General features: G+C 33.5%; 1 protein-coding gene across 1 annotated transcript; it reads right to left on the bottom strand.

Annotated features, from left to right (window-relative positions):
• Positions 1–1,039: 1,039 nt before the first annotated feature.
• On the bottom strand, positions 1,040–13,938 carry LOC108340604 (structural maintenance of chromosomes protein 2-1). Its single transcript, XM_017578094.2, has 20 exons — positions 13,434–13,938; positions 9,857–10,537; positions 9,579–9,722; positions 9,198–9,488; positions 8,918–9,103; positions 8,674–8,838; positions 8,523–8,582; positions 8,233–8,295; positions 7,990–8,081; positions 7,685–7,781; positions 5,574–5,690; positions 5,233–5,451; positions 4,172–4,312; positions 3,927–4,094; positions 3,667–3,851; positions 3,464–3,557; positions 3,299–3,387; positions 2,712–2,937; positions 1,827–1,901; positions 1,040–1,459 (listed from the first exon to the last, which is right to left on the bottom strand). The coding sequence occupies exons 1-20, from the start codon at positions 13,749–13,751 to the stop codon at positions 1,340–1,342; spliced, it is 3,531 nt and encodes a 1,176-aa protein (XP_017433583.1). The 5' UTR covers positions 13,752–13,938; the 3' UTR covers positions 1,040–1,339.
• Positions 13,939–15,998: the final 2,060 nt, after the last annotated feature.

The raw sequence follows: 15,998 nt of genomic DNA, 5'->3' as shown, positions 1-15,998 counted from the left end.
AAACACTTTCAGATTCGATAAAGCATACCAATTTGTTCAATCCGGAATACATATCTACATTGACCAATTCAGTATACTATATTGAATTTGGGATTACATTTCAGATTGCACTATTCGATACAAACTTGTGCTATTTTGAATTGTTCAATCTAATATACAGTTTCGGATCCGAGAGACTATTTTGGATTGATCAATCCGATATGCACAAGTTCCAGATTCCGTAATCTGAAATACATTTCTGAATTCAGTACTACATTCCAAATTGATTAATTTGTTGGCCAAAAGACAATACCAAATTAGTCAATTCAAAACGTACTATCAGATTCAGGAGATCATTTTGGATTAACCAATATGATACCTATTGATACATACCAAATTGATCGATTCGGTATAATTTTCCAGATCTAATAGTATATTCTAGATTTTTTAATTTAGTATTGTTTCGACTTCGTACTTTCAGATTGCTTAATCTGATACAAAATCTCATATATGGTGGTGCATACCAGATTACCTAATTTAGAATATAATTCAAAATCCAAAACCCAAAACCCGACCACCACCAACAAACTCCTGTCAGATCCTTACCGAAGAACTAAGAAAGCCATAAAAACAAACTCATACCTCTTCTTGGTTACTAAAATGAAAAAAGTTAAAATATTTTTTTATCGCTGACAACAATATCCAATATTAATTACCTAGCTAGTTACAAGACACATAGTATTGATTGTTATTTCATGTTATTTTGCCTAATGCACATGATGTTAATTAATCTTCATAATTCCAACATAAAAACTAAATCGATACATAGTACATTTTCGGATCTCTAGCATTTACGAATTATATAGTGTCCTTTTTTCATTTTTCTACTTTCGGTCCGGTCCAATTCATAAACAGGAAAAATCAGAAAATAATAAACAATTTTATAACTAAAAAAAGAAACGTAAAAATAAAGTGATTTTCATGCCGAAACTCAACTCATTAATTTCTATATACTTCCTCTCGCACAAAATTAGATCATCCAGATTCAAACACATCCATGTTAACCCAATCTTCATTGTTAAATAGTTAATTACATCAGGAATATCTTTAGTCATAGTTAAATCACATCTAGACCCTACACTGATGTTCAAATTACATAAGCATTTAAATTACATGTATTACCTACATTTCTGCTTTCCCTGAAGATGAACATGAGTGCAAGACTTATAACAGATGAAGCAAATACATCATTTGCTTATACTGATGTTCAAATTACATAAGCACTTAAATTACAGGTACTACCTACATTTCTACTTTCCCTGTAGATGAACGCAAGTTTGTAACAGATGAAGCAAATACATCATTTGCTTTGTTTAGAAGCAACTGTTCGCTGAACAGTTGAAACACCATCTACAAATTTTGTCCGGAAAAGAACATTTGCGTTATTGAACATGCCTTCCTTCAAGGAAACCACAATAAACTGCAAGTAGAAGTAACCAAAAGAAATGAGGTCAGTGGAAATAGGGAAATAGCCACAGGAGAGTGAATTAAAGAAATTTTGTAACATCTGAAATATTTTCAATTGTTTTTTTAGTAAAAAGAGAAAGGTGATAAGAAAAAAAAGTCTTCTGAAACTAGATGAATTCTGTAACAAATCTTTCTTTATGAAAAATAAAGTTGACATTAAAAAATCACATGATCATACATGTGAAAAAGACAAGACGTCTATGTTTTTCTTTTAATATTTTGTGTAACCTGAAATAAGAGATTCTTGGCAATTATTTTTTTAGAATTAGAAAGACAAAATTGCAAGAAATCACACGACAATATCAACAATTTTACTCTACCTGAGAGTGTGGAAAATGAGCCTTTATCATTCTCCCTATGTTTTGTGTGTGGCTCAAATCAAGAGCTGCATCAACCTGCAAGAATCAAACAAGAAACATTTGGCCCAACCACACAATCATTGATTGAATTGTATAAAAAAGACAGTTCCCAGTGTAAATGGTAGAGAAATAAGATAATGCCTTTTAATGCATAGAACATAAGACCATCCAGTACAACCCATCGATACTTAAATTGAAGGTATAGTAACAGATAATCATCCCATTCTCTCCACTCTATGGTCTCAATTATACATCTTTCGATAATGGGTTTATCTGTAGTAATCTTACTGTAAGGTTTGGCTTGAGAGGAGTGTTAGAATATATGATAATACGATAATCTACAAAATTATCCAATATCTTCAGATTTTTTTAGGAATTAGCTTTCGTCATTTTCTCTTGACATCAATTCCCATGTTTTCTGATCGTCTCACAATATATTTTCCTAATTAGTGGAATAATGATTAGTAAAGTAAAGGTTAGTGCTCTAGGATGGCACCTCTGAGGTTGACATATCACTAAGTTCTAACTGAAACATCATTAACACGGGAAAGGATCAATAGCACTGAATTTTACAGAAAAATACAAACATCTTTTTTTGCTAATATAGGCATGCACAAAATGCATAAAGGAAAAAAAAAAGTTTGTTCAGGATATGTTATGTGCCAAGCATGCATCAACAACTCAGATCCTAAGGTCTTTTGTAGGACCCTATCAGTGTATATATAGAGGCGAACTTATATGATTTCAGTATTTCACTATCATGAATTCGATGTAGTCTATTGTAAGTACTGTAACAATAAGATAACTGGCATTCTACAAAAAAAAAATTACAAAAAAAAAACATACCTCGTCAAGGATGTAAAGTGGAGCGGGTTTGAACAGAAGCAGTGCCAGAATCAGAGAAAGTGCAAGCAGCGATCGCTGACCTCCACTTAATTCAGACAACGACTGCTTCCACACACTTCCAAATGCAACACGAACCTCAAGACCGTCAAGGAAGCTGCATCCTTCTGGAGGTTCTAGTTTAGCCATTGTTCCCGGTAATAGTGTAGAAAAGATAGACCCAAAGTCCCTGGATGAACAAAATAAAAACGTGATACTCAACCAGTGTATTAAATGGATCATTTTGTGGTGAAAATCATTTTGATTTTAACAGATTAGATTACATTTATTTCCTTTGATAGGGATATGACTTCCTTTTATATGGCACCCAAGTTTGTTTATAGCTTTATTTATTCTCCGTCTTGTGATCCTATTTTTAATGCGATGAATGAAAACATCACTATCCAAAATATTTTATACTGGATTGACCCCTTGACTATTTGTCACGACGGATCTGATATCATGTTAACCAACTCAACTATCAAAAAGCTAATATATACAACAAACATAGATAGAGTGGTTCACATTATACTAAAGAATTAATAACTCACTTATTTACTTTGATCCAGGTAACATTTAGTGTCTCCTTCTTCTTCTCATCTAGCTCTTCAATCACCTTCTTGATTTTGGACTTGTCATTCTAGGCCAGAAAAGAAAAGAAGAATAAGCACTTCCACAAGAAGGTTAAAAAATTGTGAAAATAATTTAAAATTCACCTCAATTATATATTTTTTTGACATCAAATCATTGTACTCGTCCTCTGCCTTCTCAAACATTGCCATCACTTTCTTATTCACCCTTTTCTCAAGTCTTAAGCATGTAAAACAATAGCAAACAAAAAGTGTTACTACAGTAAATTAGGACACATAATTTTAGTAAGCACATTAATCAATAATAGTAGAGTTTCAAAGCATCAGACCCAGATTGCTCAGCCTGAAGCTTCTCAAGCTGTTCCCTTGATTTACTTGGATCACAGGAAGAAAAATCATAATCTGTCCCACTTCTACCAAACAATTGTTTTTCAGAAGCAATCCAAGCATGCTTCTCAATTAATTTATCTACTCTGACAGAGCAATCTTTCTGTTCCATCTCCATTCGTTTTACCTGGAATAATAGAATAAAGATATGATTTTTAAGCACACAATTCCAAGTGTTACAGGCAAGAGCTGTTAATATTACCTCATTTTCCATCTTCTTCCTTTCTAGATTACTCTCAGTAATTTTATGTTCAAGTTTTTCTTGCTCTTTAATGATAGCACTGATTTCCTTATCACGTTCTTTCATTTTCAGGCTAACTGATTTCAGCTCTGATTGAACTTGATCCAGGTTATCCCGTGCAGCAACAACCTATAGCACATAGGGTTGAGAACACAATCTTGCACTACAGAAACAGATCTAATAAACATAAAAATACAAATACTTACTTTGAATTTTTGCTGCTCTACATCGGAGGTAAGATTGCTTATCAGCGCTCCCAATGATGCTAACTGATTCTCCAGGGATGCTTGCTCCTGGATAACAGCTTCCATTTCCATTACAAGTCTCTCCTTTTCACTATCATGCCTCTAAAAACCAGCAAGCAACCAATTAACTTTTAAACTGTAATGATTATTTATGGTTTATTTGATGAGAGAGAATTAGAGGGGGAGGAGACGGAAGGGAGGGGAGAAATATGGTGTAAATAATTGTAAAAATGGTAGGATTAGCTGCACTATTTCTCACCCAGTTCCATTTATTTATCTCTCTCTCCCTCGTCTCTTTTCCATTTCTCTTCAACTAAACAGATTTAACTTTCACTTTATTTTCATCTATTTATACTCCTCTTTTTTATTTCTATCATCTATATTTCTTTCTTCTATACCAATATTACTTGGTTATATTTATGTAGGTTATAATTAATTCTGAGCGCTGTATTTTTTGAAAATGTATCCGTGTTTTTTCTTCAACAAGCCACAAATCGCATTCCCCACTCTAAACATAAGATCGGGCACAGGATTTCTTTCATTGTAGCTACTAGCTGATTCCACAATCTATATCAATATTGCCTAAGATACTACTTTATTCATTCAAAATTTGCTCAGGCGGAGATGGGCGGACACTGGCCAAAAACGCATAGATGTTATAGAAATTCGTTTATGGTACTTTCAACAATTACTGAAGGCAGTATTGTCAAATAAGGGAACATATGCAAGCCAATAGAAAAGCATTCTCAAGAGAACGGAATAAGAACGAAAACTACTTTCAATAAGTGTTAAATATTAGCTCATGAAAAGCTCTATTACATCTCGGTTATAATGAAAATATCCAGCAGACCATCACAGGTAACCCAACCTTTTTTCCCAACATGATTTTGACTCATTATAACAACTGGAGTTTTACATGCACAACTAACTATCTTGACCCTCATCATAAGGTTTGTCTTTATTGAGTTGTACTAAATCAGTTAAAGGAATCATATGATTTAAAAAATAATTTTCAAACATACCTTCAGATCTTTTAAAGATGACTGCATTTGAGATTTTATAGATTTTATCTTTTTCTCCAATCCTTTTAGTCTACTTTCTCTGTTTATGTCATGGTCTTTTATTGAATTCTCAAGAGATGAAACAGTTTTGACGCAGTCCTCATACAAAAGTTGCTTGTCCATGATTGTCGATTTTGCTTCATTTAGCTCTTGCTCAATCTTCTTCACTAATTCTCCAAGCTACAAAGAAAAATGAGATGGTGATTGGTGGTGAATAACACAGATAAATATAACTAAAAATCACATGGAACTGCAATGTTTTTTCAAAGATCAATTTTAGAGAAAGAAAAAGAAACAAAAACCTTATGATGCTCATTTTGCTCAGCTCTGCTCTGAAACAATGTAAGGTCGTACGACTTCAGTTCTAATTGTGCTTTGAGATCTATAAACTTTTTCTGAAGCGGAAGAAGCTTTGAGATCTGGATATCATGATTAAACGACAAACCAAAGATTTATAAGATTAAAATTATGTGAAAAATCTGAAAAAAATGATCTCATTTTCAAAAAATAGCTTAGAGAAAAAAAAATGACTAAGCTTCAAGATTATCAAAAGTAATAAATACCAAAAACAAATGCGTACTAGAAACTATGAAGTAAAAAGAAAATCATAATGTGCTTAGATCCATTCATATACGCACCACGTTGTTTGCTTGCTAACTCTGTAAACATGGTCAAAATACTACTAATAAGGCTTGGGGAACCATCCTCCCACGATTTTTGGGATTATCTTGGATCAATTTCATTTCTAACAGATGCTAAGCAGAAACAATGTCAAACTAACTAGTATGTATTCTTATCCCCACCAAAATCCTTTTTCCTCTCACCAAAACATTTCTCCTAAAATCTGTGAAGCACGGACATAGCTCTTCAATGACATCAACATGTGTCAAACACTTGGCCGAAGAGTTGAATTACAGAGAGAGAAAACTGTGACTTCCAAGAGTCCAACACAGCATTAAAAGCTGAAAAGTCGGAAACTTGTGTTGTAAGTTTCTATTTCTCCTTTAAACAAAGGATGTGTCTATTTCGCATTTAAGTTTTCTCTTTACCTTGTATTGAGTTTCCACTTCTTTGTTTAAATTTTCTTAGATGAACCTGAGCTATAGAGTGTCTTTTTCAATAATGATGATCAATAAGAGGAGGAATGTTTTTGAATGAATTAGATTCTCTTTTAACTTTTTGGATTTTAGATGAATTGATTACATCATTTTTTGTACTAAGCAACAATATGTTCAAATTGTTATAATTGAGTAACTTTTATGATTTTGAATACAAAAATCTCCACTGTCGATTTAAATAATTCATGATGATGCTTGCAGATTATAGGTATCGAAGTGTATGTGCCATGTCTGTGCTTCATAGGTTAAAATTCTTCAATTTCTTGAAATTTTCTTCATGTTGAAATTGAAACTTTACTTATTACGAAACAAAAGGGTCATTTTCTCTTTTCCTACAGCCCACAAACTTTCGATTCCACTGGATAATATTATTGTGTTGGCCCTTTCTAAGTCCAATTCTCCAAGGGTTGGCTCGCTGATCTATTTTAGAAAGTCGGAGTTCCCAACAACATGAAATCTCTTAGTTGGACCACTGTACATAACAAAGCTAATAAACAATATCTAGCAAATACTCACAATAATACCCTATAATATTGTTTCATGGTTGTGTTTTATGCTCTTCTGGTTGTGAAACATTAACAATTTATTTGTATATTCGACCCTAGCTAGATACTTTTAGTTGAGACGTTTATGATGTCTTGAGGAAAACTGAATCTCTAAAGAGAGCAAGTTATCATATGCTTTTTTTAGACTAGTAAAAGGTGCGAGGTCTTCGGCAACATGCCCCAAAATCAGTGCATAGCGGCTTTACCTAAAGTGAAATGCCTGAACTTTTAAGGCCGAAAACCTAAATTACCCTTCCTTTTGAATAAAACAATTTTGTACTTAATTTAAGGTCCTGACCTAGCACTAGTAACCATTTTAGAAGTGATTTGAATATACATGTGGGGGGTTTAATTAATTAATGCCTTGTTTTTTGATATTTTCTTTCTAAAGGAGGATTTGTTTGACTCCTGCTTCTTTATTTGTATTTTTCTCTACTCTCGTGATTTTTCTAAGAAAAAATAAACATGGTAATGCCTACTATCATTATATAGATAATCTTCAGTACCCACCATTAATTATAGCAAATAGGTGGCTTTCATTGCAACAAAAGGGAAACCTACCTGCATCTTTACTTCAAGTAATTGACCCCCAACCCAAATAAAGTATAAGCTAATCATTCCTATATTTAAACTTCCAAATTCAGTAGCAGAAAAATAAAACAAAATATCAAAATACAATGTAAAATCGCTTATTACTATGTTTTCAAAGTTTCCATATAATTCTGGAAAAAGGTGGTCTTCGGAGTCTACCTTTGCCTCGATCTCTGACAACCTTCTTTGATGCACTGAAAGTTTTGACTCGGCCTCAGCCAAAGCATGAAGTCGTCCCAAAAGATCACCACTTCCCCTGTTACAACAAATCCGTCACAACATATCCAGAAGTATACTGAATTGCTTAAAATGACATCAGATACAAAGATTGAATAACTAAGTGGCTGCATCAACTACTAGAAACATAACTCCTTTAAGGTTGTCAAAAACTCTATTCTATTATGCTTTACTGATCAGTGTATTATTGAACAGAAAACAATGTGTATTCTGGTATAGGACCATACTTCCTGCTCCCACCAGTCAGAAGACCCCTTGGTTGAAATATATCTCCTTCAAGAGTGACACTTGTTGTGTAAATGTCCCTATTAAATGCAACCTATTAGACATCCAACAAAAATGAAAGGGTGTAAGAGTGAGATGATCATGTGGCAGATTAGAAGAGTATGATTGTAAAAGGCATAACCAATACACATCATAAATCTAATGCCAATGTAACTGAACATTAAAAAAGGTCCATCACTAGTTACCTCCTTTGCAGCATCAATGGTTTTGCAAACAAAGGTTGAACCAAATACATATTCCATTGCACTCTAGCAACAAACATAAAATTAAGTTAGAAAATGTGTAGTTTAAAAAAAATGAATCAAAACCTGAGCACCAAATTTCCTAATCACTGATCAAGACACACAAGATAATATGCAGAAACAAAAATAGAAAACATTATTAGAACCTTCAAGTGGTATAGAAAATGCTCAGTAACGATGTAGTGGGTACCACTGCATGATTACAAAAATAAATTGCAATTCAAGGAGCAAACCTTTAATTCTTCTTCATAACCAACCAAAGAAAGGGCCACTTCAGCATTCCCCTTCCCCACCTTAAATGGAAGTGGATCAATTCTTCAGCTTCTAGTGACGAAAAAATAAGTACATAAGTAATTTAAAAAGTAAAAAATTCCAGTGACCAACCAGTCTAACAGCAGCTTGTTGAACTCTTGAGGGAACGGGATGGGATTGTATTTTGTTCAGAGGTATAATTGTCACTCTTCTTCTAAGATTTCCATTTTGTAGTAGCTGCTTCCCAGTTTTTTCTGTGTCAACAACAACATTATACAACTTCCCACCAGCTGTGACCTGAAAATGGCAATAACTCAGGGCTTAACCTAAGAATTTTCTTTCATAAATTTAGGTAAAAGTTATCACGATATCCAACCTCTAGGGCAGTCATTGTGGACCTATCCTTTACTTTGATGAGTTTTGCAACAACACCTTTCACCTTTGACCTATCAAAGTTCATGACAGGATCACGGTAAGTAAATTCAACATTAGCCAGGTAAGCTGAAAGATTGCGTATCTCATCCTTCCACTTTTGCACACAGTCCATCTCAGTCGTACGCTCCTATAAGTTATTTTACAAGAGAATTTACTTAAACAAGACTTGTATAAACATTTTTAAATTGGAAAGAAACTAGCAGAAGATAAAACAATCTAACCTTTTGTAAATCCTCCATCTCACCCTCTTTATATGAGAGAGATTCCAACCCAGTTCTTATATTCTCCACATCTTTTTGTCTGGAGTTGAGCTCTTTTACGACAGCATTAGCTTCTTCACGTTTTGACTTTAATTGATTTGTTTTTTCCTTCAGTTCCTTTTCACAATGGCTAATCTTGGCTTTCAGTTGTTTCAATTCTGTCTCAGCATTCCCGACTGCTACCTTTGCATCCCTTAGTTGATCCTCCAAGCACTTCTCCTCATTACCACTGCTTTTGCCGGCTAAAACACCCTGTAAAAATTCGAGCAACAGGATAAAATAAACACCAAGAGAAATCCCACTGATAGACATCCCAGAACCAGACAACTTTAAACCAGTTACCTGGTATTCTTTTTCATGCTCCTCTAGACTATTTGTAAGCTCCTCAACTTTATTTTTCAGACCTGATGCCCCCTCTTCAGCCTTTTTAACAGCAGACGCCTTCTCGTCTACAGATTGCTTCAGCTCTTCAATGTTTTTAACAATCTTAAAACACAAAAGGTTCAAAAACCAAATATTAGCTTCACAAAATAGAAATATCTCAAAACATTAGTTGCAAGGAATTGGCAACAAAATCTTCAAATTGAGCAAACAGTGAATTCAGAACATCACTGACATACATTTGCTTTGTTGGCTTCTTCACTCCTCAAAGAGTCTTCTTTGTTATTTAATACAGACGTTTCCCTCACAAGATTCTGTGAAAGCGCATCTACCTTCTCTGAGAGAGATTTCATTTCTCCACCCATGCTAGCTTCCTTTTCAGCAGACAACTGAGCTATTTTGGCCTCCATTTCCTTTATTTCCACCTGATTTGTCTTAACAGCATCATCAATCTCAGCTATCTTGCCTTTCACTCCCTCCACCTCCGAAGCAGCATTGTCTTTAATCCTCTCCGCTTGAACATAATCATAAGCAACACAGAACCTTCTCAGCCTATCTAACTCAGCATTTCCATTAGCCCATTGCATGTACTGTGTCTTTTCTTTCCTTAACTTCTCCAGAGCAGGCAGTATTTCCTGATCAAGAAGATTGTTAATCTCGTCAACCTTGCTCTGCTTCTTCTCAAGTGTTTTTAAAGCAGCCTCTTTCTTTGTCTCGTACATTCTCGTCCCCGCAGCTTCCTCAAGCATGGACAATATCTCTGGCGGTTTCATATTTAAAACCTTAGTGATCCGCCCTTGCATTATAAGGAAATGTGGATTATTAACATTTAGCTGCACTGAATGAAAAAGGTTCTGAACTTGACTAGGCTGTGCAAGCTTCCCATTGATCAAATATTTGTTCCTTCCCCCTACCACAATCTGCATTGTACCCCAATACATAACACAATAAACAAAATGATAATGCATACAGTTAATCATTGATAGTTAAAATTTTCTTTTAAAATGGAATTGCCACTCAACCCAAGAACAAGAAAACAACTTGAAACTTAAAAGGTAAACGCAGTGAATCAATACAAGAAGCTTCTAAACTTAAAACCCCAAAAAAAGAGATTAATTTTCCATTTTAAATTATAATTTAATCTTTTTTATGTTAATTATTAAACATTAAACCTAAGTTTACTTCAACAAAATATTGTTAAGTTGGTCGTACATAACTTAAGTCATCACTATCATAAAAAAAAAAAAATCAAACAACTATTAAACTGAACCCATAATTCTCTGTCGCCAAATAACATAATGGTAAGTTTGCATAAGAAACAAAAAAAACGCAGATAATACATTCTCATTTTTATTAATTTAGCTGAAGATAAAAATAATGAAAAAAGAGAGAAAAATTTATCCTTATCAACAAAAATTCAATTATTTACTTCCATTCTATTATCGCATCATTTCAATTGTCAAAATTCCCTCCATCCCCTCACTTTTCTTCCTCTCAACCTTACAAAGTCTCTAAAAATGGAATTAAGCATAAAACATGAGATAAATAAAGCTGAAATGTAGAGACAAAACTAAAAAATTAGGAATTGGAGTTAATGGATTTGGAAAATTAGAACCAGGTCCTGTATTCTAACCAATGTTGTGGAAACCGGTACAGAGTCAATGATCATTTGGTCATCTATTAACCAGTTTACATTAAAAAGGTTATATATATTTCACATAATTTGATAAGTCTATCATAAATTTAAACATGTTTCTATCATAACAAAGAACTAATATATGTAATAAGAAAAAATTCAACACAATTCAAAACATCATCGTCACAAAGTAGTTAATATTTGTTGAATATAGTGAAAACTATGCATAAGATTAATCTCACTTGGGTTAAAGATACACATAGAATACTCTATTTATAATAGAAGAAATATGGGCTAAGCCCAAAATACAAATAAGGAATAATAATAAACTAGTTTAACACTTCTCGATGTATACAAATCGTACATACCAATCTTGTTACTAATATAATCAATAAAAACTTAGTGAAAATATTTGCTTCTAAACTCAAGTAACACTAAATTGTTAATGATTTGCATAAACAACATATAAGATGAAATATCAACCAAGAAGGCTCTCCTTGCAAATCACCATCAAGGAATACATTGTTTACATGCAGTTGATAAAAAAGGACATTGTTGAAGAACTATCGTTGCTATAGATAAACTAACAAAAGTCATCTTTACCACGAAAGAAAAAATATATATGGACAAGTCAAACACACTAGTGACCAAAGAGAGGTCAAAAGAGACAGCAACGAAAGAAGTGATGAAAAGAGAGAAACCCTCAAAATCTAAGATTCTCCAAACAAGGCACTGAAAAGAGGAAAAAGAACAACCTCAATGCTTTTAATAGTTGCCTGAAACAAGACGTGTGACCACGGAAAACAGACCAGGAAGAGGAAAAAGAGCGACATTGACCTCTAAATCCTTGTCTAAAATGAGACATGACGCACTACCATGCACGGAGAAAAATGAGGCAGATCCACAACTTTGAAAAACGCTATTTCTGATGAAGACATCACTGTGGTCGTTTAGATAAGACAATCAAAACCATGAGGTGGCCAATCAAAACTAGAACTTTGACGGCAGCAATGATAGACTGTGATGCCACAAACAATTGTCAGTGCAACCGGCAAGCGACAACAATTTTTATATAAAAGAACCTTAGACTCTAGATATCATGTTGAACATAGGAAAAACTATATGAAATTATCCAAAATAGAAGTCTTAACAACAACACAAATTCTTCAAAAAAAAATAAAGAACAACAGAACTTCAAAACTAAAGTCAAAAGCATATAAACACACAATTTATAGCAAGAACTCTCCACCCATTTTATAATTCTGTTTATCTAAAAAATAGAAATAAATTATGTTAAAACTAATTCAACTCACTATTTTTTTATGTAACAACCTTTATTAATATTTTCTCTTTACGTAATTATTCACTATTTATTATACAACCATCTTTATTAATATATCTTTTTCTTTAAAGTATATGGAGGCACAAAATATCAATTTCTCATTGCTTTGCTATATATTATAATAAAGATATCATCGCGATACCCGGTTTACCCAATAGGTCCGAATTTCGCAACACTGAGTGTAACTTCAAAGCCATCATTATCCAAAAATAAATAAAAATATTAAGAAAATTAACTGCTAAAAATAAAATTTGTTTTACATTAACTTCCTTTATCCCTTTAATTAAAATATATAAATTTTGAAAAACAGCTACAAAACGTAAAACTAAAGCATCTTCAGCAAATAAACCTGAAAGAGACAAGACCGAGGAGAAAACACATCAAATGAAGCCTGCTAGTGAAGGATTTTAGTAATTTATAATTAATTGCTAAAAAGAAAAAGTCATTTTCTCTTTACTTCCATTATCTCCTATTTTTTTGTCAATATCCCCAAAAACAGCCTCAATGAGAAATAAAAACACCATTGGCAAATAAACCCAATAGAACATAACTAGAAATACACTAGGTACGACCCATTAGTGAATGATTTGAGTAAAATTATCAGAGTATTTGGCTCAAGCTTTGTAGACTTAAACACAACCAAGTCTACCTAATTTAAGCCTTATTCAATGGTATAATTCCTAAAACATGATTCACCTAACAGTGATTCTATTTCCAGTGACTAGTTTTTATTCATAATGTGATACTCTTCACCAGAAGAAAAAAAAGTTACGTTTTTTAACGGAGAACAGCGGAATTAAAACAAGAATTGGGAACAAGAAGAAGAAGAAATGAGAACCTGTCTTGTTACTGTGATCTCGGGATGGCCTTCGTAACCGAGAGGGCTTCGCGACCGGTCGGAGTTGTCGAAGACGATGGAGACGGTTGCTTTGGTGATTCCGGCCTGACCCTGCTTGTAGACGAGTTCCTGGAGGTTGGAAGCCCTAACCTGCTGCAAATTGGTGATGCCAAGAACGAAGCAGATGGAATCGAGAATGTTCGATTTGCCTGAACCGTTCAAGCCAGTGATGGCGTTGAAGAAGGGGTCGAAGCCCGAAACAACGGTGCGCGTAGCGTATGACTTGAACCCTTCCAAGCAAACCTCCTTGATGTGCATGGCGAAAAGGGTTCGCAGATCGAAACGCGACACGGCGTGTTCGGTTGAAGGAGGAAGAGAGTGAAGAGAACACAAAATTTGAATTGGAATAATAAAAATGAGTTCTTTTGGGATTTTGCTTTGGTGGGGGCGTTGAAGCTGACAAAGGGAATAGCAAATCAAAGGCGGGAAAATTTAGGGAAATTCAAAATGAGGCTCCATCTCGCTATTCTAGGTTTTATCAACTGATTGTGATAATGAGATGAATTTAATTGTTTATTTCATAATTAACGAATTTAAATTATGGTAAAATATTATTTTTCTTTTCATTTATCTGTTGCAGAAGTTGTTAAACTTGTATATTAAACAATTGATTATACAAAATATGTATATACTTAATTGTTTGTTTTTTATATTTTACTTTTACCTTTATCCAAACTTCAAGAAGTAAGAAAAGTAGACCTAAATATAGTCATAGTATATATCCAAGGTATTCAATCGAGGAAAGTCTAGCACATATTAATGATTAATATGAGTCTTCCAAAAAAAATATATAAATAAACATTTTTCTTGCGTGGTCATTTGTCATTTTTTTAGTGAAAATTTTTTGCTAAAGGGACTTTCCACATGACACTTTAGGAGTGGGAAATTTTTCTAAAAGTTAAAGTGTCACATGTTAAACTTTCTTTCATCAAGATAAAATTTTTAAGGTTTGATGCAAGATAACATTTTTGGGTCTTAGCCTACTTTGGAGACAAATTCATCTATAAATAGATGTGTCTCCCTCTTGTAAACTCACTTTGAGAATTATAATGTTATGTTGCCAAAATATTTGTGCAATCATGTCTTGTCTCAAGTCGAGGCTAGAACATCATATGCGATATCCTTTAGTTACTCTTCCTAAAGTTAGTCCAACCTCTCAATAGAACCATCAAACACCATCCCATCACCATTAAAACACCAGAGGTCATGAGTCTTGCCCCTTTACCACCTTGCTTTCGCACCTTCATCATCACCATAGCATCTCTTCGCGCTTTCTCCCAACCTAGCTTGAGGAGGTTGCTATCAGGGGGTCTAGAAGTTTGCATGTGATGATGAAAGGGCTCAAGGTGAATCTTTGTTCAGTTAGGATTGTAACAATGTATTATGATTGTTGATCATAACTCTCTGTGTGTTGGTATATTAACCTATATGGGGCAGAGCCTATGGGGAGCACCTTTTGAGTCTAGGAAGGTTTATCCAAGTCAAGGATGCTTATGGTAAATTTGTACTTGCTCATATATGTTTTAACTTATGTACTGATTTCAATTGAGATGATGTGATTGTTTGATTGGAAACTAATTTGTGATGAGCAATGTGGAGTGTTTGTAAATTCTATGGTACGAAATGATATGTTAAATGTTAAATTGTATTGGTAAATTGTCTAAGTATAAAGATGAGATTGAATTGTGTTTTTATTGCTAGGGCCATTATTTATGGGTAGTTTTAGTACGGTTGTTCTTGGGGTTCAATTGATTTAGCTACGATTGTCATATTTGATATATCGGTGACTATTTTGAACTAAAATAAGCTATTTTAAACTAAGAAAGAACTAAAGTTGCATGGATAGTCAAGTTGGACAACCTATTTAAGTCAATTTGAGAGTTAAAACTCAAATAAAGTGTGAGACGATATCAAAAAATCGTTGTCCGCCGCTTGTAAGACTAAAGTTACTAAGTGAGCTCTAGTGGTCCAAAGTGTCAAACGTAACTTTGAGATAGTTGGACACTATTTAATCATTAACGTCAAAGGTTTAAGGCATTAAATGATCCACTGGTCGTGTTGGATACCCACTTCACAATGAGCACGAGGGATCTCGTGTTGGACGCCACCCTGTTTTAAGTTTTGGATAATATTGATAAAATTTTAAGTATCGATTCGTTAACCGTTGAATTGACTTTAAATTATGACAAATGATTCTTGAAATATGGTTAATTATTTTGACCAATTGGATTGCCAATTTGATCGTAATTTTGATATACTTAATGAAAATATTATAATTGAATATTTTGTTAATACAATAAAAAAATAAATCACGTATTATTAATATTTCAATTGAATTAATCAATATGTGATGACTTTGGATGGAAATAAGATACAAATGTATGGCATAAATGAAAATAAAGAGGTATGAATGATGTATATACTCTCTTTTAGTTAGATTTATCTTTGGTTTGATATGTATGATTTTGAATGATAATGTAGTGATTTTCAATGTGAGAATATTAC

This window comes from Vigna angularis, chromosome 5 (assembly GCF_016808095.1).
Source record: "Vigna angularis cultivar LongXiaoDou No.4 chromosome 5, ASM1680809v1, whole genome shotgun sequence".
Taxonomy (NCBI): domain Eukaryota; kingdom Viridiplantae; phylum Streptophyta; class Magnoliopsida; order Fabales; family Fabaceae; genus Vigna; species Vigna angularis.
The sequence above is the reverse complement of the archived record's forward strand: the minus strand, read 5'-3'. Positions and strand labels throughout refer to the sequence as shown.